The 20,769-nt window shown below is 42.8% G+C and overlaps 1 protein-coding gene across 8 annotated transcripts in view; it reads right to left on the bottom strand.

The window, feature by feature from the left end:
- LOC115090335 overlaps positions 1-20,769 on the bottom strand; it is a 47,885-nt gene that overhangs the window by 14,983 nt on the left and 12,133 nt on the right. The window contains exons 1-4 of one of the 8 annotated variants that reach the window (XM_029599274.1): positions 16,111-16,224; positions 15,526-15,691; positions 7,585-7,639; positions 5,525-5,734 (exon numbers count right to left, since the gene is read on the bottom strand). In XM_029599274.1, the coding sequence (XP_029455134.1) occupies positions 5,525-5,705 (181 nt within the window). In that variant the 5' untranslated portion in view covers positions 5,706-5,734; positions 7,585-7,639; positions 15,526-15,691; positions 16,111-16,224. Of the gene's footprint in view, positions 1-5,524; positions 5,735-7,584; positions 7,640-7,973; positions 8,325-8,755; positions 9,265-9,478; positions 9,804-10,688; positions 10,814-15,525; positions 15,692-16,110; positions 16,225-20,769 lie in introns of those variants that run through there. The other 7 variants (XM_029599277.1, XM_029599273.1, XM_029599276.1 and 4 more) reach the window with 7 other exon arrangements.

Below are 20,769 nucleotides of genomic sequence, written 5' to 3'. Positions count from 1 at the left end.
CTGGAAAAAGCTGTTTGGACACATTTGAGTCCAGTTTTCTCTCTCTCTTTTCCTTTTTTTTTTTTTTTAGAAGGCGGCTTCCTACTTTAACCCTGCATGAAGATACCATGCACGCAGGGAATAAAAAAATAAGATTGTGAACTCCTCCTTAAAAGGAAGAGATATGCTACAAGCCCTACTCACCAAAGATATAAAATTGCAGGCAGGGTCCTGAGGCACTGCTTGCAAAACCAAAAGACCAGCCTGCGTAAAGCAAACTTGCAAGTGCCACACAAGCCCAAAACCAATCCAGCACTACATACATCAAGCAATGCTATAGAACTGCCGAACAGTACAGGTAGCAGCAGGAACAAAAGCTAGCAATAAACTAGCAATAAACAATTTCTACTTTAAAGTAGCTCAAACACTCAACCCCGCAATTCCTTGGCATCCTACCCCCTTCTCCATAGGAATGGCAGCCCGTATGGCCACAGAGTCCAGAGCTTGCCATTAGCTAATCCCAGCTGCATCAAATGATAAAAACAGGACCCCCACTCCTGGACACTCTCACTCAGGGAGAAACAGAGGCCAAAAAGCTAAGTGCTGAGGCTAAGGGTTCCAAAAATAAATTACTACCACCGAAGACCAGTGGTAAGAACCAAAAGGAGCGTGTACTCAGAGGAAGCAGGACTCCCAGGGTATGAGAGCATGGTTTTAGTCTGTCTGAACTTGGGGTTTGTTATTTATTCACAGAGCCACCGACTGGCTTCAATTGTACTAGCCTTCAAGTAGCCCCCAGGCGCATGCCATCAAGAAGGAAAAACCCAGCGCAGAGCATGGGAATGAACTACAGCCCCAAGGAAAACACCGAACACTCCCCTTTTTCTTTTCTTTTTTTTTTTTAAGTGACAGAACAGACCCCAATTCTTTAAAAAACTGTTGCCGTAAGCTGACAAACTAGACTCCTGCGGCGCAGGCTAAAAGAGAAACTCTGGTTCCTTATCAGCTCCTGTGCTCACAAAATAGCCACTGCGGGCATCTTCAGCGGGAACCATGTCTGTGTAACCTGTTCACAGAGAAACACCCCCCCCCCCCCTAGTATAGAGCCACTTAAAGTGTGCCTTTCAAGACTCAGAGGAGGAAAAATGTGTTCCCTTGCACGTCTTCTTGGCCAAAACATGTCTGCATCTCTCATTCCAGAAGCCGTGACTGAAGCAGGAGGTGGGGCAGGAACAAACGATCCCGCTATGTGGACTCCACCCTTTCCAGAGGCTCCCAATTGCCTCTTGGCACGAAGCTGGTTCAGCCCGTGATCGTTGCAGAGTGTGATTTCATTGCCCTGCACTCTGCCAACACCATTATGGCTCCCCCTCACATTGCTTCCAGCATGATCGCTGCTGTGACCAGGAAAAAGGGAAGATAAGGCCTCACCGTTGCTACCAAAAAACAGGGCTGCCCATTCACTGCACTGCTCGATCTCCTGGTCTGTGCTGTATATTTAGGGGGGGGGTTTCCAACTTTATTCCTCAGGACTATAAATAAGTAAAATAAAAAGTGGGTCCTCTAACAGCTGAATAACAGAGAGAGATTTGGGGTAAGGAGGGAAGGGGAAACAGGAGGGAGACAGCAAAAAAAAAAAAAAAAAAGACTTCCCAACAAAAATACTTCTGGAAGCCTCCCATGACCTACATACTGCTCAACTTGACGGAGGGAGTTGCTACTGTCACCTCAGGATCTACTCCCAAAACAACAGGGCTATATGTCCTAAGGGACTGCTCAAATGGGAGAATGAGAACATATCCTTCACTGCAAGAGCTGCCCATCCACAATTCCTCTTCATCCAGCCTAACCAGTCCTTAATTTACAGCACAGCATGCTCGCTTGTCATCTGCTGGAGACAGAATTCTGACAGACTGACGTCAGCATGGCTGCAAATGAAGGGTGACATTATCGAGCCTGCTGATCTCGGTCTCCATTTGCTGGTCAGGATGCATAACGCACTTGTCTGGACTGTTCTGACTGGATGAAGAGAATTAAGAAATTAAGAATTTCATGTCTGGAGAGCAATAGATGGTGCTTTAGATTAAAAAAAAATAAAATAAAAATTCTTTTAGGTCCAGCCCCATAGCTTAGTCCATGTAGAAGATCCCCAGTTCAATTTCTAGGTCAGCTCGGGCTGGGGATGCCATGGAAACACATTTTCGTGTGGGAGGGTGGGGACGGGGGCAAGAGAGGAAGCCATGGTCATCAAATTGGTTGACAGACAGGAGACAATGTGCAAAGGTAAACGGCACCTCCTCTGAAGAGAGAACAGTGTTAAGGATTGGTTTAGGGACCAGTTCTGTTCAATACCTTCGTGAGAGACATTGCAGAAGGGTTAGAACGAAGAGTTTGTCTTTTTTCAAATGGTACTAAGATCCGTAAGAGTGGACATACCTGAAACCGCAGTGAGATTCAATGCCGAGAAGTGCAAAGTCATGCACCTGAGGTGCCATAATCCAAAACAGCTGTATGTGATAGAGGTGGGGGGGGGGGGGGGGGGGGGCAAAAAGACTACTGTGCACGGACCAGGAGAGGGACCTTGGGGTGATTGTGTTTGGCGATCTGAAGGCAGCAAAGCAACGTGACAAGGCAGTAGCTAAAGCCAGAAGGATGCTGGGCTGCATAGAGAGAGAGGAAAAACCAACAGCAAAAAGGTGATTTTGGCCTTGTACAGGTCCTTGGTGAGGCCTCACCTGAAGTTCTGTGTTCAGTTCTGGAGACCGTATCTCAAAGGGGATAGAGACAGGATGGAAAAGGTCCAGAGGAAGGCGACCAAAATGGTGTGCGGTCTGTATCAGAAGACCAAGAAAAGGCTGAAGGACTTAACTATATATGGAGGAGAGGAGATGCAGGGGAGATAATACAGACATTCAGACACCTGAAAGGTAATAATGTGCACAAACATCAAATGTTTTCTGTTGGAAAGGAAATTGTACATCTAGGGGTCACAATATGAAACTCCAGGGGGACGACTTGGAACCAGCATCAGGAAATATTTTTTCACAGAGAGGATAGTGGATGTCTGGAATGCCCTCCCAAAAGAGGTGGTGAGGATGAGAACAGTAAATGAATTTAAAAGGGCTTTGCATATTCCTAAAAGCTTGAGGTTGGTAATGAAGAAAAGGGGTAACCTATGATAAGTTCAGGTATAACATTTCTGCATGGGGGTAACCTGCACAGAATGGCAGATGCTACCTTTAACAGAACGCATGGCACAGCAGTTACTACCATAAGCAAATTGCTGGGCAGACTGGATGGACACTTTGCTTTGTATCTGCCGTCATTGCTATTTTACTATGTATGTGTTACTATGTTATCAATAAGGCAATACCTGCTGGCTGTATATACAGCCCATAGCATAGGGTTCCAGTGTCCTGGCGCCTGACTCCCAGTCTCAGGTATGTTCCTGCAATGAGCAGTGGAAGGGTGGGGGTCTATCAAAATAGAGGAAAAATCCCTGGGTTGAAGTGAATGAAGACTTATGACTTCAGATCCCAGCTGGAAGACAAATTAGAAGGGAAGAGCTACTGGGCAATTTTTTTTTTTTTAAACCTTCTGGGCTGTACTACCAAGGTGCAATACTACCAGTCAATAATATCTGTCCTCTCTCTTTCTCAAAGAGTAGGAAAGCACCATGGAAGCAGAGGACAATTCAAGAGATGCCTACTGGGGTCTACCCTTGCACTGGTGCGACAAAGTGTGATGTTTAACAGCACAGCGGAAGAATTGCTCCCATGTTAACATCCCCATTCAATTACCTACTGTTATTTTTTCACACCTTTATTTATAGAAAGAGAAAGTTTAAAAAAAGGATTAGCCTCTTGAAGACTTACATTCAGCCATTTGAGTAAATTCTTATGTGATGCTCTGGACCTGCTTATTGATAAGAAATTATGGGCCACCAGCAGAACTATGAAAATTCACCGTGCGGGCAGAACTTGATGATTAAATGAGGGGACACCATAACATGACCATACACTTCGGATTTTCAGACCATTTTCCCCAATATTTCTTATTAGTAGCATTTTCACCTTTGAGCCAGATCAGGGATTTAAATCTTTTAACAGAAGCTGGCTCTAAGTTTAGTGCTGACACAGTACTGGGTGGCAGAGTAAGAGAAGAATGAGGCAAGCCAGTTGCATGGTTCGATTATCCAGGCCTAAAGATGAATGCTCCTATGGATAAGCAGTATGTCTGGCCAACATCGCCATGGCAAGTTCTCAGATAGTTATTTATCCAACATTGCTAATTTCACAATGGCCTTGTGGTTTGTCTGTTCATAGTAACTGCTCTCCTAAATATCTCATTATTTCCAAATATGAACCTATCATAGGGTATTTATAGGCCAGAAATAAGTAAGTAGGCTAAAGTGCTTTATGTATCATACTACTGCAGTCTAGTAGAGCAGTCAGTTCATTTAGCTTGCTGGTATAGGCTTCGGTTTAAATATGAGAACAGTTCTCAACTCTGTTCTATTGACACACTGAACATGCATGAGATATAGCTGCATACACTGGAGCAGAGTTTCCCCAACCCTCTCCTGGAGGTACATCTAACTGTTCAGGTTTTCAGGATATCCATAATAAATGTGCAAGAGATAGATCTGCATGCCTTGGAGACCCAGGGTATGCAAATCTTATGTCTATTCATTGCGGTAATCCTGAAAACCTGACCAGCCAGGTGTGCTTCCAGGAGAGGGTTGGGAAACAATGCACTGGAGACCCAGCACATACAGGTTTCTCTTATTCATATTCCATGTGGAAATAATACAATTAAAAAAAACCCAAAAAACCCTAAAGGCTATCAATAGCACAGGTTTGGGAACTACTGGAATAGGCGATGGGAAGTAGATTTCTTGAGATTATGTTACCAGATGGCTCCAAATCCTCAGCAGTCACCTGAGCCAGTCATTTTTTAATCACTGCCATTCGCATTTCTGAGACATACGAATAAATCTTAGTACAGTGGAGCTACCTCTTCTTCTACTGTTCAATAGGATGAGCATTTAAAAAAAAAAAAAAGCACAACCAACTCAGCCTGTCCCTTTCACCCCAGACTCACATGAGTATTGGGTAGCTTTTGCCTTTATGGTCTACATCAGTGGCTCTCAACTCAGTCCTTGGGGACCACTTGGCCAGGTTTTCCAGTCAACCACAATGAATATGCGTAACGTACATTTGCATGCTCTGCCTCCATTGCATGCAAATCTCTCTCAAGCATATTCATTGTGGATATCATGAAAATCTGGCTGGTTGGATATTGTGTTTAAAATGACATGAAAAACAGCATCAACATTTTCATGGTTCTTTTTTTTGAAAATACAATCTAAAATGACAGAAAAAAAAAAAGTTTTGTTTCGGTTTTGCATTTTAGCAGAAACGAAACAAATATGGCAAAGAAACAAAGCGAAACAAACTTTTATCCCATGCAAACTTATAGCTGGGTGGTCCCTGAGAACCAGGTTTAGGGGGGTGGGGGGGGGCCTTTTTTTCTTTCGACTCACCATGCTCTTCCTTTATGGCTTCTATGCAGCCCACAAGACTGCAGGTGGAGGCACAGCCATAGGCTGCCTTCAGCTGTCGGATAGACTCCTCCATTGTTAAATGATGTTCTCGCTGCCCATTGAAAGCATCAGCGATATCGGACAACTGCTTGTCGATGGTAGGCACATTCACCAGTCTCATGCTGATCTCCCCATCCTTCTTTACATCTCCTGGGGAGGGAATACAGGACAGACCAGCATTACACCTGGATGGGCGTCGGAGGGCAAGTAAGACTCACTTCTGCTTCAAATCACAGAAACCTGCAACGCTGGGACGTGAGAACAACCTACGAAAAGGCACCAAACACATTATACGGCTATCTAGCTGCCGCTGAATATCTGGTTATGTTCATCGGCTGCTAGATAGCTGGCTAAATCACTTCACCGGCTATTTGGTTAGCTGGATAAGTTGTCGGCTAAGTAGCGACATTCAGCATTAGGCGGATAACTTATCCGGCAAGTTAGACCTGCTCAATAGGAGTGATCCAGTAAATAACTTGGTTTTATATTTACTCCATGGTTTGTAATTCCCAGGGTATAAGAAGAAAAAGGTTTATATTACAAGTTCAGCATCTGTATACAACCCAAAACCAGGTGATACTATCCAGAAAATTACATACAGGTACAATTCCAGTGCCAGAGAACTTACAGTCTAAGTGGGCATCTGAGGCAATGGGAGATAAAGCGACTTGCTCAAGCTCAGAGCCAGTGTCAAAAGCAGTATTTGAACCTATCTGACTACTTGTAGAGGAAGAGGTTTGAGCAATGGACTGCAAACAGAGAAACCAGTATTCAGAACCTACTTCTTCCATAAGCATTCCCCTGTGACCTTGGGCAAGTATCCTCTTAGACTATAAGCTCTTTGGGGAAAAATAAATATATTATTCTAACCACCACGCCACCCATTTTCTTTTTGTGAAAGCACTATAGTCCTAAAGCAGAAAACTCCTCTGGTCACAGAGCTTACAAATTAACAGGCCTATAAGCTAGATATGTTTTCTCCACAGACACAAAATGGGGAAAACCCTTTAGTACATCAGGTACCAAGTTTGAGCAAAGGTAGGTGATCTGGTCAAAGTTATGCAGCGAATGGATAAATGAATCAAATCAGATTCTCAAGGATTCACTGTTTACAAGTTTAAAATTACTCCTCCACAAGCCTTGCTCTCTTTGGTAGATTTACCAATTGGCTTTGTGCTAGTGGATTGGCATAACCTGGTTTGATTTTACCCCACTGCATCTACAGGCTTGTAGGCCTGTTTTTCTCAGGAAAAATAAAAAAGAAATACCACATTCACAGACACAGTAGGACATGGAATCAGCTAATAATCTTACGCTACTGCAATCCTACAACGTCCCAAACCTTTCTGTGGGACCCCATAACCAGTTGAGTTTTCAGGATTTCCACAATAAATATGCATAACCTATATTCATATACAGTGAAGGCTGTGCTGCAAATACATCTCATGTATATCCATTGCTGAAATCCTGAAAACCAAGACAGGTTTGCAGCTCTGGAGGCCTGGGTGTGGAGACTCTTGCCCTAGAGCCCACCAGAGAGCTCCATTGTCTTGTGATAACTCTCTAGTTGGTAGAATCAGTGGCAATGGTGTTTGTAAGAAATTAAAATGGCAGGACTTGGGCCCTAATCCTGAAATAATATTTCTATACTGGATTATTTCTTTCTTAAAAACGGAAGCAAGTTTAAAATGTTATTGATGGCAGATTAGCTTCCTTGTTTTCGTTGTAACTAGCTTAGGCGACATCTCCATTTTGTTTTGCTTTGAAAAGTTGTATACAGGATAACAATTTACCAATCTAATCAAATCTTGCTCTTAAAATGGTTCCAAGTAACTAAAAAGATAACAGTAGCCAGTTGCAGAAATATGGAAGGACAATTAGCGGAATTAAATTATCAAGGCAAATTCAAAAGAATACTTTTGAAAATTTTGACTTCTTAAATTATAACAACTTTAACAGAAGCTTTGGTCAGAAAGTAGCTTTTGGAGGGAGAATCTTACCGTGGTCAAGGTTCTGCTGTTGCAGTGTCGTATTTGGCCTGGCAAAAGGCTGTCTCTGTGAAGTGAAAAGCAGATAATTTCCTTCATTACTGGGACACAATGAAAGGGAGAAGAGAAAACAGTGTGGTAAACATTCTCTTCCAGGTGGCCTAGGAAACGGAAGAAAAGCTCTCTGGTCTGACACTAGAGATGCTCAGCGATGGAAAATATTTTCACATCCCTTCATGGAATGCGTACACCAGGATCTAAAGCTAGGCATACACATGACTGAACAGGTGAATCAAGTCCTGTTATTTTTCCCCCTCACCCCAATTTCTCTTACAAAGCATTCCAGGGAATCATGTGGAAAATCTTTAAAACAAGGATGGGAAAAATCCAGGTCAACCAACCTGTTTTTTATCACTTGGAATCGGATGGTCTTCTCAATTGCATTTCGCATCACTAAGCCTTGACGAGGACAATCCTTTGCATTATTAAACCACTAAAAAATCCAATATCAGTATTTTCAAATAGAAGCAAGCTGAGTTAGTCAACTGTCTTGCAATTGGAGAAAAGGTGTGAAGCATGACCAATGTTTCTTTCCTGCCCTGAAAATAAACATTCATCCTGTCCACAGAGTTTTCAATGGGCCTTGACAAAATGGTCATCGCTCCCACCCCAGGGCCCAAAATATCTTTGGAAAGTTAAGTTACTCATCAGTATAGAAGCAGAGAATATTAAAAGCCTGAAAAATCATAACAAGGGACATGCCAATCTGTTTGACCTCAAACCCAGGCTGTTCCGGGCCTTTTTAAGTTTGAAGAAAGTTCTACAGATTTCCCCATGATACACATGGGAAATCCTTGGCTTTATTTTTTTTTCTTTTAAGTGTAGATACCATTACAATCCGCCAGCAATATGCAAAAATCATCAGCGGTATCTACATATCAGCAGAGTTTTTATGCAGCCACATTTTATAAGACAAAATCCCTCCACTCACAAACTCCAAAAAACCCCCAAACCCCATAATAAATGAATTTACAAAAAAGCTTGTTTTCAAACTTCCTTTGGGACAGTCCCACATCCCTATTAATAACCAATTTAATTTCCCCTGCAGCACATGAGGACCAAAATGACACTACAGTTGAGTTATAAACTGCTGCAAAGATAAGACTGTATCTGTAATATGTACCATAGTTTGCTGATCCTAGCAGACACCACCAGACCTCCATGTCAAAAGATTGAAGGAAGGGGAGGCGTGGCCTACTGGTTAGAGCAATGGGCCGAGAATTAGGAAAACCCGGGCTCAAATCGTACTTCCCCGCACCTGACTCTCCCTGTAACTTCAAGGAAGTTATTTTATTTCCTGTTGTCTCAGATACACACACTTGTGACTGTAAGCTCTACTGGGCAGGAACTTATTGAACCTACTAATGCTTTAAACGGCCTGGAACTTTTATTTTTAATCACCACCTTTGCAGAAGGGCAAGTTGGTGTTAAAAAGAAGTTTTTCGATAAACTTTATTTTGCCTTCAAGACGCCAATCATGTTACACTTAATCATTAACTAAAGCAGAGCTGAAATGGCGCAACACAAGAAAGCTTAAGTTACAGATCTGTGAAACACGGTGAATTCCTCGCAGAAATACACTTTCCCCGGGAAGCACTTTTACCCTCGCCTCTAAACATTCCCTCCCACTCCGAGCCCTTTTAACTGGGCACTTGCACGCAAAAGTATCTGTCGGCTCCAAACCAGTTCTCGGGATCTCCAACCTGACCCCCCACCTCCAGAACACAACAGCCACGCCCTCTCTCTATCGAACCCCCCCCTTTTTTTTTTTCCTTCCTTCATTTCACTGCCTGCGTCCTCTCTACCCTGGGGCTGCGTGCTGTTCTGGGCTTATCATGACCCTTACCTCTTCTGCGCTGGAAGCCGTGAAACAGTGACAGCAGCAAGTGAAACACGACATCACGGCTTCAAGGAAACTCCAGGCACAGACACACAGAGAACTCTTTTTCTCTGAATCTTCAGAACTAAGCAAGGAAAAAGGAACCTTGCAGGGCCACTAATGAGGCTTTTAAAACTGCCACTGCTTTCCTGGCTATAAGCTGATATTATTCGTTCTTCAAAGAAAAAAAAAATCCAGACAGGAAAGGCCTCTGCTAGGAACAATCAACTTTATCTTTACTAACAAATCAACCAACACTTTGCATTCGAACAGTTACTTCCTGCTTGCGGTCACCTCTAGAATGTACCATTTTTCCCTGGTGCATGGGGTGGGGAGGGGCAGTGGGAAGGGGGGAATGGTGGAAGGAAATGGTATAAGCCAGCAAAGAAAAGGCAGTCGAGAGCAAACAGTTGAAAACGCTGCAGCTTCTGACGCAGGAATCTCTCCACTTTTACTCATACATAAACCCTTCAAACTAGCACAGTTCTTGAAAGACGGTTTGCTTATCAGGGAAAAGATATTTGTCTCGGGGAAGTTTCCTAATGACTGCGAATAAAAATCTCAGATTAATTCCATAAAAACACATAGGAATAAGAACTTTACTCCCCCCCCCCCCTCGATGTAATACAATATATATGACACCTCTCATACTAAATCACAGGTAATAATTTTTGCCTGAGGAATTTTTTGGTGGTGTTTTATTGAAGGAGGGGCTTTGTAACATACTCATTTCTCCTTCACACTTCTCCCTCTGCATCAATAGGCTAACACAAGGGTGAACAAACCTTTTGAGCCTTGGCTGCCCTTCCATACATACAATTTTTTGGGCCCCCTACCCACTAAAGTTAGGTTACATCACTTATATAATATATTTATGTGTGTATATATACATATATATCCAATCAGGTGTTGAACCATTTGCCAAATAATCACACTGCCAGCCAGAAGCTCAAAATTCCAGTTCTGATTCTCTTCAGGTTGCTGATAGTTGCAATCAGATATACACAAACACAAAGAGAAGCAGATACCACAGCACATCCAGACAGTCACCTCATAATAACAGCAGCACAAACTCCTTCCACTGCCAGACACATTGTAAAAAAGACACTCAAAATCTATACTGCAAACTTATCATAACGTACAGTAGTAACACCAAAATATCAAACATGAAGCCTACCTGTGAAAAAGCATCAATGATTATATTACACTGAGTCCCAGAATACCAATGCAGCACCTACTTGGGAAAAGAAACAAACCCAATTGCTATAGATCCCTACACAGACACTGCACGCTAGCAAAATCTCTCCCCTGGTCCCACGCACAGAGCAGAGACAGATCTTGACCAAATATAGAAAAAAGGATAACAAATTAGAACCAGCAATATGCAGACAAAAACTGAAATGGAAACTCCATCTACAGTGTAACAATATGAGAACTCAGAACCACCATTCCTCATAAAAGAAATCATGAAACAAAGCATCAATTATAATAGTCGAATCATTCTAATAAAAAAATAAATATTTCAAAACTACTAACAAATAGAACATCTATTAGTCATATACATTTATTTTAAATGTAGTGCAGGAGATTGCTCCTGGACCCCCGCTGGACCACCAGGGGCTTTTGGCAAGTCTTGGGGGACCCTCCTGACCCCCACAAGACTTGCCAAAAGTCCAGCAGGGGTCCGGGAGCGACCTCCTGCATGCGGACCGTCGGCTGCCAGTATTCAAAATGGTGCCGATAGCCTTTGCCCTTACTATGTCACAGGGGCTACCATTGCCATTGGTCAGCCCCTGTCACATGGTAGGAGCACAAGATGGCGCGGGCCATCCAGTGCTCCTACCATGTGACAGGGTCCGGCCAATGGCACGGATACCCTGTCACATGGTAAGGGCAAAGGGCCATCGGCGTCATTTTGATTAGTGGCAGCCAATGGCCCGGGAGCGGGAGATCGCTCCAGGGACCCCCACTGGACCACCAGGTACCTGTAAAAAGTTTTTTGGGGGGGTTGGGAGGGTGGGAGAAGCTAAGGGATTTGTTTTAAAGGGTCGGGGTGGGTTTAGGGGTTATTTTTGTGTGCTGTTTTTCCCGCCCTCCCCCAAAATGATAAGAGAACCCCATGATCAATATCGTGGGGTTTTCATATCGTTTTGGGGGAGCCCCGATTTCTGACGATTTTGAAAATATCGTCCGATATTTTCAATCGTCCGAAGCCCGATTCACATCCCTATTATCTAATATTTGCATAGTCCTTTTCAATGTTTTAGAGTTGGATGTTAAAAGGATAGACCATATGACCTCTAAGGGGTTATTTTCAGATAGCCCATGTTTTTGCAAAATACAGGGGCACTGTCCTTTATGCTCCCAGGTCATTTCTCTTTGACAATTAGCATAAAGTGCAGATGCAGGAAGTCTGGAGTACGTTTTACTTGCTATTTTGTATGGGCATCCAAAGAGGGTGAAAAAGCATCCATACTTTTGAAAATTTCACATACCCAGACTGTTTTCCTCCCAGACCCAAATGTGACTGCAGGAATGCCTCCTCACAAACCGGCTCAATGTACATTCACTGTGGAAGCCCATGTGTCCTAGCTAGGTTAAGCTGGGCCATTTTCCGACAGGGATAATGTAGGGGTGTTGATTTGTTTCAGTGTGGCTAGATTGCCTTGGAGATGGTCCTCCCTATCAACAATTCAAATCCAGAATGGTATCACATGAATGCAATGTTGAAGATTAAGACCCTCTGGATGATACATTTCTTGTTGACGCATGGGTTTTAAATTTAAAACATAGACAATCGATGGTCTTGGTTTCTTGGTTTTCTTAACCAGTAGCAAAAGAATGGATTCCAGATTAGGCCTGTGAAAATATCTCACACTTCGTTGTTTCAAACTATTCTCTAGATTTAAAAAAATGTGAACATCTTGCTGATGGGCTAGTAATGCATCCCACCCACCCAGAAGGTCTGGCATTGTTCAGAATTTCTGAGTCACAAACAACACTCGTCTGACATGGCTTGGACTGAATCTCAACCATCTTGGTTGGGGCTCACCAAAGTGAGTGAACTCTTAGCTGTGATTCCCACTTTTTACCCAGCTTGCTGGAGCAATATTGGGATGGCTCACAATGTTGATGCTCTTATAATAAATCAGCTAGTTTATTAAATACAGACTATATTGAACTGGAAAAAATCCAAAATGGTCTAGAAAATTCTGATTTCAATTCAAGCCTGGTTGGAGTCAGCTTGGACATTTATTTATTTATTTTTAGTTTTTATATACCGACATTCTTGTAAAATATACAAATCATAGGCAACAAATAGAACCATCACAGTCTAGACGAACTAAAATCCAAGCACTTTCTCATCCAAATTTTGACGAGCGAGAATGCACGTGATCCCTAGTTATAATAAAAAGAACTGGGAGTCAGAAAATCTGGAATATGACTTTTGCAAACCATAGCAATATTTATTTGAATGAGTTTGCATTTGTACGGTTTGCACAGTACTGTAGAACAGCTTCAGACATGAATATTTTTCTGAGTCTGCAGGAACAAACTGTTACGGTAGTATACAGAAGACATTTACATAAAATAAGGCTGCAAAACCAGCACTGGGCTCATAGCTTGTTAAAAATTGGCAGTAGTGTGCAGATCATAAAAAGATGCAGATTTCTGTGGGAAGCTGGGAATAATCTGGGGATGGCTATGGCTGGCCAATCTTGTGGCATTGACAAAGGATGCCTGTGGGTCCCTATGGATTCCCTTTAGGAATCGGTGCTTTGTGTAACATGACACTGCATCTGGCAAGACCTTTCTCTTCTAGCTAGTTTATCCAGATTACTGTCTAGCTTGATTGAAACATTGCAAACAGTTTACGGGAATCAAACTGAATAACAATCGATTATATCCAGGAAGACAGGCTCAAATATGCTGGACAAATATACAGTACTATATCTTTACTTATCCCAAGAGAGAGATTCATTACCCAGCTTTTAGGAATCCAATTTGCGTCAAGTAGAAGAAAAGGATGCAGGAGGTCTGCCTGATTAAGCGAACCAGTTCTGTTAATGTTTGTGGTAGACCCTTGGTAGGAATGAGGTTTATTATTTGCCAGACCCTTTGCATGACTTTGAACAATTGAAGTGTATAGATTGACTGCAGTTTATTTTTGTGGTTTTACTCTGAATTGATATCATCTGGGTAATGGCTTAGGTTAGCAGTTCCCTCTCTAGTGTTGGCGTTGAAGTGAATTGACTGGGCATTGTGCCAGTGTGTCAAACATGGTACATCTTTACCAAACCCATACTATAGAGGGTTGTAGTGATGCATATTCCTCTGATATACAGTTAGTTTCCTCTTTCCTCTATATTCTTGTTGTATAGAAAGAGCACATGCTTGATAAACTGACTTGTACAGGGCTGGATTTCCCATTAGGCAGAGTAGGCATGTGCCTATGGGCACCTGTCCTGTGGTGGGTGCTGCCATTCTGAAGGCCCGCTGCCAAACTGATGTGGCTCCTGTTGCTCCTCTACAGCCCTCTGTCCACTGCTGCTAGTCTATTCCTCCTTGTACATTTTCTGAAATTCGGACACTCTTCTCCTCCTCCTCCCCCACCAGCATATACTCTGAAGTTCCGACCTAGAGACAGGTGACTTGTAAATACTGTCTTGGAGTTAGGAGATTATTATAACTTTCAGTACTCTACTTGTAGGTAAAGACCAACTATATATGTTAAAAAAATTACAGACAAATAGGTATTCTGTGAATTTTGAATCTGAAAAGGTAACTTAATGGTCTGCCAAACCATAAGGCATGAACAACTTGCACACAGGTTATAACACAAAATAAAACATCATTAAACATATTTAAATAAGAAAGTCAAGTAAACAATAGAGCACAGCCATACTGCATTTTAATGGTGTGGTTTAGTATGATAATGAAATATTTTGGCTGTCTTCTTCTGTAATCATTATATAATCTTTACCAGCTCAAGCCTAGCTGAACCTTTTATTTGGCCCCACCAGAGGGTTTTTTTATACAAATGTTTTGTCCCTACAAGGTGTCTGCATTCTTTGCCTTCCAAGTAAAACCTGAAGAATAATGTAATTTGAAAAATATTGTCAGCCCTTTTTTAATTTCTCAACATTGTGTAATATGTATATATATCTATATACACATATTTGTGAGCACATAATTCCTGTAACTTTTAAAATGTTTTCTCCCTTATTAATTTATTATGGTAATTAACTAATCAGGGCTGAAACACATTGAGAAGTAACATATATCCAATTTCAATCCATAGGGTTTTTTTTACATTAGAAACAACGGATGAAGTTTTGACAAAAACGCCAAAGCTGGTTCCGTGGCTTCCGAAGAAGGCAGAAAGTATGCGTACTTTCACACGTAGGACCTTAGAAGGCCTTTACTGCCTACTGACTGTTCACCAGTTATGGAACAGCAGTTGCAACTGGAACTTCACAGCCCTAGCGTCTGCCAATCGGTGTGTCCAAGACTAATATGATCATGCCATCAGTACCATATTTGGCAATAATTCTTCTTAAAATGATTCTGAAGTATTGGAAATGATGACTGATTAATGAAAGAAATGTCATGTCTGTCATGACCACTGTCCTAAAGACTGTTCCAGGTATAAGGTAAGCATGCTGGTTAAACCTTGTGTATTGAAAAGCAGCTTTTATTTTAATTTCTGGCCTGCTGTACTCTAATTTTTTGGTCATTTGGTATGTTGAAACCACTATATGTCGTCTCACCAATAGCTGTGTAGTCTAGAGTATAGATACAAACCTGGACTGTCCCACCGGTATTAATTGCCTATGAAAAAATACCATCACTTTCCCAGACTCTCATAAAAATATAGCTTACTAGTAAAGTGCCACAGCCCAAAAGTGTGCAATTTGCCAGTAGATGTTGAATATGTGCCCTTCTGGCACTGTTCTTATTTACCACAATGGCATTGACTTAATGCGTTGAAGCATATTATGTTTAGGTTGTACCTGCCAAGGTCATCATTGCATCAAGCAGGAGCCCACAAATAGCATTTCGTGCTATTACAGTGGAGAATTACCAGTCTGTGTGCACATCAGAGGAGGAGAGAAGGAATTCCTCCTTCGTTTGAGACGTGGCAGGTTAGTGTTAGTCAGAGTTTCTTGGATGGGAAAGCTGTAAGAAATCAGCAAAAAGATGAGTCATCATTGAATGAAAACGTTCTCTGTACCTTCCAGTAGAAGTCACACGTTATTAAAACAAAGAATAATTGCCGTGTGGCGTACAGAATAATATCTTGGTCAATTGAGCTTTTCAAAGGGGTCTCACTTAATTTCAAGTATATGTCGCGTGCCACATTATGTTGTAGTAATCGTATTTCTTTCCCCCCGCCCCCCCTAATGTTTTTCAGAGTATGTGGTGAATCTGAGAGCATAAAGAATTAGCTGAATGTTCTGGTTTGAATGAGGAGCAGGTAGGAACACATGTTTAGAATAAATGTCCTCATACAGATCTACCAGTGCCCTCTAATCCTATCGCTGGCTCCTCCTCTGATAGTATTCAACCATTCTTGAGTAGGAGATTGTGCTAATCACCTTCGTAGGAGATAGATATATAATCTCGGCAGGTCTGGAGGTTAAGACTTTCAAACTCGTTTAAATGAAGGTCCTATGCAGATTTGAACCCGATTATCTAACATAGAGTAGTTGGAACCTACGTTGGTAAAAAAAAGTTACACGTGTAGATTAGCACTTAAGAGGAATTTTTCAGCCACCTAGAAACTACACCTGTAAATTCATCCCTCACATAAATTTGGTTGCATAAAAAGAAGGATTGCGGGGATGTGAAAAATACATTCATGAATAATCGGCATGCCAGTAATGCACATAAATTCTGAAATGTTTTTTTGAAACAAGTACATCTACTTATGCACATTTAGCCACTTAACTCAAGATTCAAACCCAATTTATGTGGGTACCTTGTGTTTTAAAATTGAGTTGATTTGTGTGTGCTTAAAAGTTTGCACTTTACTATTCGAATAGGCGTGCTACTGAAAATGTATCTATGATGGCAATAGTGTTCTGCTTAGTCTTTGATTAAATCAGCAGGGATGTTTGGATTAGATTTAAATGCTTTGTGCCTGAATGTGGCAAGGGAATTTGTTTCAGCTCAGCAGAACCAAACCAGTATAGTTATAATCAGAACTTCTTCAGTCCAAAATACAGCTCAACCCATTACAATACCCAGCTTCTAAGAGGAGTCTGGATTTGCTTCTGAATATGTGTATCTGTCTCCTAGTAGATTTATTTTATTTTAATAAACTTTCTAAGCATACTGGGGAAAATTTTGGCTCAAGTGGCTACAAAGTCACTTTTGGATCTTGTAGCTAAAGTGAAACTATCTGGTTAGTTTACCTGTAAAAATTGTCCATATCCACATAATGCACACCTGCAGATTCAGTGGACAGTGCAACAGAGGCAAGATCCCACACATAGATCTGAAAATTTAATTCTATGCATGATTTTTTTTTCCCCATCATGGTTAAACCACACCCCTGGGAACACCTCTTTCTAATCTGGCTAAATGTGCACACACTGTGAAGGCACTTGTGGAAATTTTATCCACTGCGAGGGGCAAAATTTTCCTGCTTAGTTATCTGGATAAAACCCTTTGAAAATTCTCTTCATAATATAACTTCAGTTATCCCATAATAGGAATATGCACAAAAAAGAAATGTAGGCCTAGATTCATCAAGATGCTATAAACTTCGCATGAATAACGCCTGCGCTAAGGAAAAGGGGTGTGTATCTCTGATAATTTTAGAGTTACCACACCATTTGGACTGGGAGAGAAAACACTGAAGAAATCTCATCTTTGTGTATCTTTCCTCATTCCAAATCACATCCAAACTTCACTGATGTGTACTGTGCTGTTCGTACGTCTGGCTGCGCATATAAAACTGGCCCCAATACCCTAGTCCACCACCAAAACCTCATCTCGAGTTACTAGATGACCCTCCTATAGTGGTATAAATAGATGACAGTTATGCGTGCCACCCCAGAGTCTCTCTCTCTCACACAGCATTCATGCAAACTCTTCCTTTTTGACAAAAATTTGAATTGCCCTAATGGTCTTAGCGCATTTTGATTAATGAACCTGTTAGTTTGTTTTGGGGTTTTTTCAAGGGGGGGGGGGGGGTTATTCAGATTTTGGTTTATTTAATGGTTATTCAAGTTTTCTTTGTTTGCTGAACCAAAATAAAGATTACATTAAAAAAAAAAAAGAAATGAAAGAAATAGTTCCACCCCTGCCCACCTCATGGACTATGCTTACCCATTCTGTCTCTGATTTAGAAAGAGGCAGTGCTGGTTTGAAAATAGCACCAGCTGACCCTGGGATTGGTACCATTTTGTTTTGCAGCCATATAGCGCACAGCCATACAACAAAATGGTGTTGACCTGAGGTTTGACCAGAGCCATTTTGAAAATGGCAACCAGTGAAGCATAAGCAGCTGAGAATTGCTTCTGCCCCTTTCTATATCAGACCTCTGAGGAAGGGGCAAGCATGGTCTGGAGAAATGGGGAGGATTAGGAAGTGCTGGGGGCAGGGGGAATTCTGTGTGTGCGCTAATTTTATTTTGCATTGACTTTCTTAAAGGAAAGTCAACAAAAAACCCCACAATTTTTTTTTTTTTTTTGGGGGGGGAGGGTTTTGTTTTAAACAAAAAATGCAAATGTTTTGTTGTGCTTTTTATTCTGTTTAAGCACACCCCTCTCTCATAATGCTTGTTCTGGGATATGACACAAAAGGTTGTTAAGCTACAGATAACCTATTGTTACCTGCTATTACTCTTATGTTTTCCCAATAGTTTATGTAGAATTTTCCATGAATTTCCTGCATCTGTCCCCCAATTGCACAGCTATCTGCAGCAGTTGACTTCTGATACCTTCTTGCATTTCGGCAGTTATTTGTTGCAAGTTGGTGAACAGTTGATTGGCATACAGGTTGGTAACATGAGGACAAATTTGTATCCTGCCAAAGAAAATTTAATTTTCATGAATTACTTTGACGGTAGTGAACAGAGTACCATTCAGTTGACTGTAGGGCATATAAGTCAGCCTAGAATTACATACTCTATGATTTGTATTCACATTAAAAAAAAACTGAGCTTGTGGAGGGCAAGTAAGTACCCATTTGTTTCTGAAGATCTAGAAAAGGGATGAGGTCTATGGTATTGCACCAAGAATGAAAGTGGCCATACAAGATGGGTCTTACGGTCCCTGTCTGCCATCATATTCTGTTTCTATGGATTGTAAACTCCAGTCCTCTGGTTTTTCCACAGTTAGTATTTCTGAGGTTTATTTGCACATGGTTGGTCCAATAATCAAGTTAATGTGCATAATTTGGCTACGCTGAAAAATCAGACATGCTTGTGGCACTTGAGAAACAGAATCTGTCACCCCTGATCTAGAATTAAGACCAGCCAGAGTCATATGTGAAGCATACTGTTTCCTGGTCAGAACTGGCAGAACTGTGTGTGGGAACCCTGAACCAGAACAAGGAGACACTCAGGTCAAGAGAAGAGCATTGGAGGGGGCTGCATAGAGGCTAGGGGCTGTATAGAGGGGCTGTATAGAGGCTGCATAGAGGCTAGGGACTGTATAGAGGCTAGGAATGTGGCTAGGGGCTGTATAGGGGCTAGGAATGTGCATTCATTTTTAAATGAGAAAAATGCAAGGAAATACTCCTCTTTTGCTTTATTTAAAAATGAAATAAAAATAGCATCCCCATTTTTTTTCCATCGACTTTCATTTGATAAAAGTCAATTAAAAAAAAATGAAGGCACAAAATGTCTTTCCCCAACCCCACTCCAAACCACAATTACCGTATTTCCACGACAATAACCCGCCCACGTATATAACCCGCCCACACACATAACCCGCAGGTTTTCAAGATTTATGAAAAAAAGTTTTAATATACCCCGCCTCCTCATATAACCCGCAATTCAAAAAAAAAATAAATTTTTAAATACCTGTCGGAGGGCCGCGTGGGTCCAGGCGGGCGGCGGGAGCCGGGTGGTCGCGTGTTAAATCTAGGCCGCGGGCGGGTGGGCGCTTGTTCCAGGCGGGGGCGGGTGGACGCGCGTTAGTTCGAGACGGCCGGCGGGTGGTCGCGTGTTAAATCTAGGCCGGGTCGCACAGGCGCGCATTCATTCACTGCCGGTGGGGGCAGCCCCCACCGGCAGTGAATGAATGCGCGCCGAAAGCAGCTTGTTCCAGGCGGCGGTGGCGGGTGGACGCGCGTTAGTTCGAGGCGGGTGGTCGCGTGTTAAATCTAGGCCGGGTCGCTCAAGGCAATCTAGGCCGGGTCGCTCAAGGCAGTCACATGCCGTGACGTCACGGCATGTGACTGCCTTGAGCATCGAATCGCAGGGGTCGCATTCATTCATCCAGGCGGAGGAGCCGGCTGCTTTCGCCGCTACTGCCTTGAGCGCCGAAAGCAGCCGGCAGCGGCAGCTGAAAGCAGCCGGCTCCTCCGCCTGGATGAATGAATTCATTCACTGCCGGTGGGGGCTGCCCCAGCCCCCACCGGCAGTGAATGAATGCGACCCCTGCGATTCGATGCTCAAGGCAGTCACATGCCGTGACGTCACGGCATGTGACTGCCTTGAGCGACCCGGCCTAGATTGCCTTGAGCGACCCGGCCTAGATTTAACACGCGACCACCCGCCTCGAACTAACGCGCGTCCACCCGCCACCGCCGCCTGGAACAAGCTGCTTTCGGCGCGCATTCATTCACTGCCGGTGGGGGCTGCCCCCACCGGCAGTGAATGAATGCGCGCCTGTGCGACCCGGCCTAGATTTAACACGCGACCACCCGCCGGCCGTCTCGAACTAACGCGCGTCCACCCGCCCCCGCCGCCGCCTGGAACAAGCGCCCACCCGCCTGCGGCCTAGATTTAACACGCGACCAATCAGGAAGCGGCCGGGCGCAGGGATAGGACGGACTCCTCTCAGCTGCAGCCTATTCAGAGTCGGGAAACTTTATTGGTTGTAAAATTTTTTCTGGATAACCCGCCCACGTTTATACCCCGCGGGGGGCATGCGGGGTAGGTAAAAACGCACATTACCCGCGGGTTATATGCGTGGAAATACGGTACTCCTTCCGCGAAGTTTCTGTGATATAGAAAGGATCAAGAATGATCCTCCCTCCTCCCGCCCTGCCAGCTCCAGTACGATAATGGTGCTGCTGAC

Source organism: Rhinatrema bivittatum, chromosome 4 (assembly GCF_901001135.1).
Source record: "Rhinatrema bivittatum chromosome 4, aRhiBiv1.1, whole genome shotgun sequence".
NCBI classification, from domain to species: domain Eukaryota; kingdom Metazoa; phylum Chordata; class Amphibia; order Gymnophiona; family Rhinatrematidae; genus Rhinatrema; species Rhinatrema bivittatum.
Note: the sequence above shows the minus strand (reverse complement) of the source record. Positions and strands in the feature narration are given on the sequence as shown.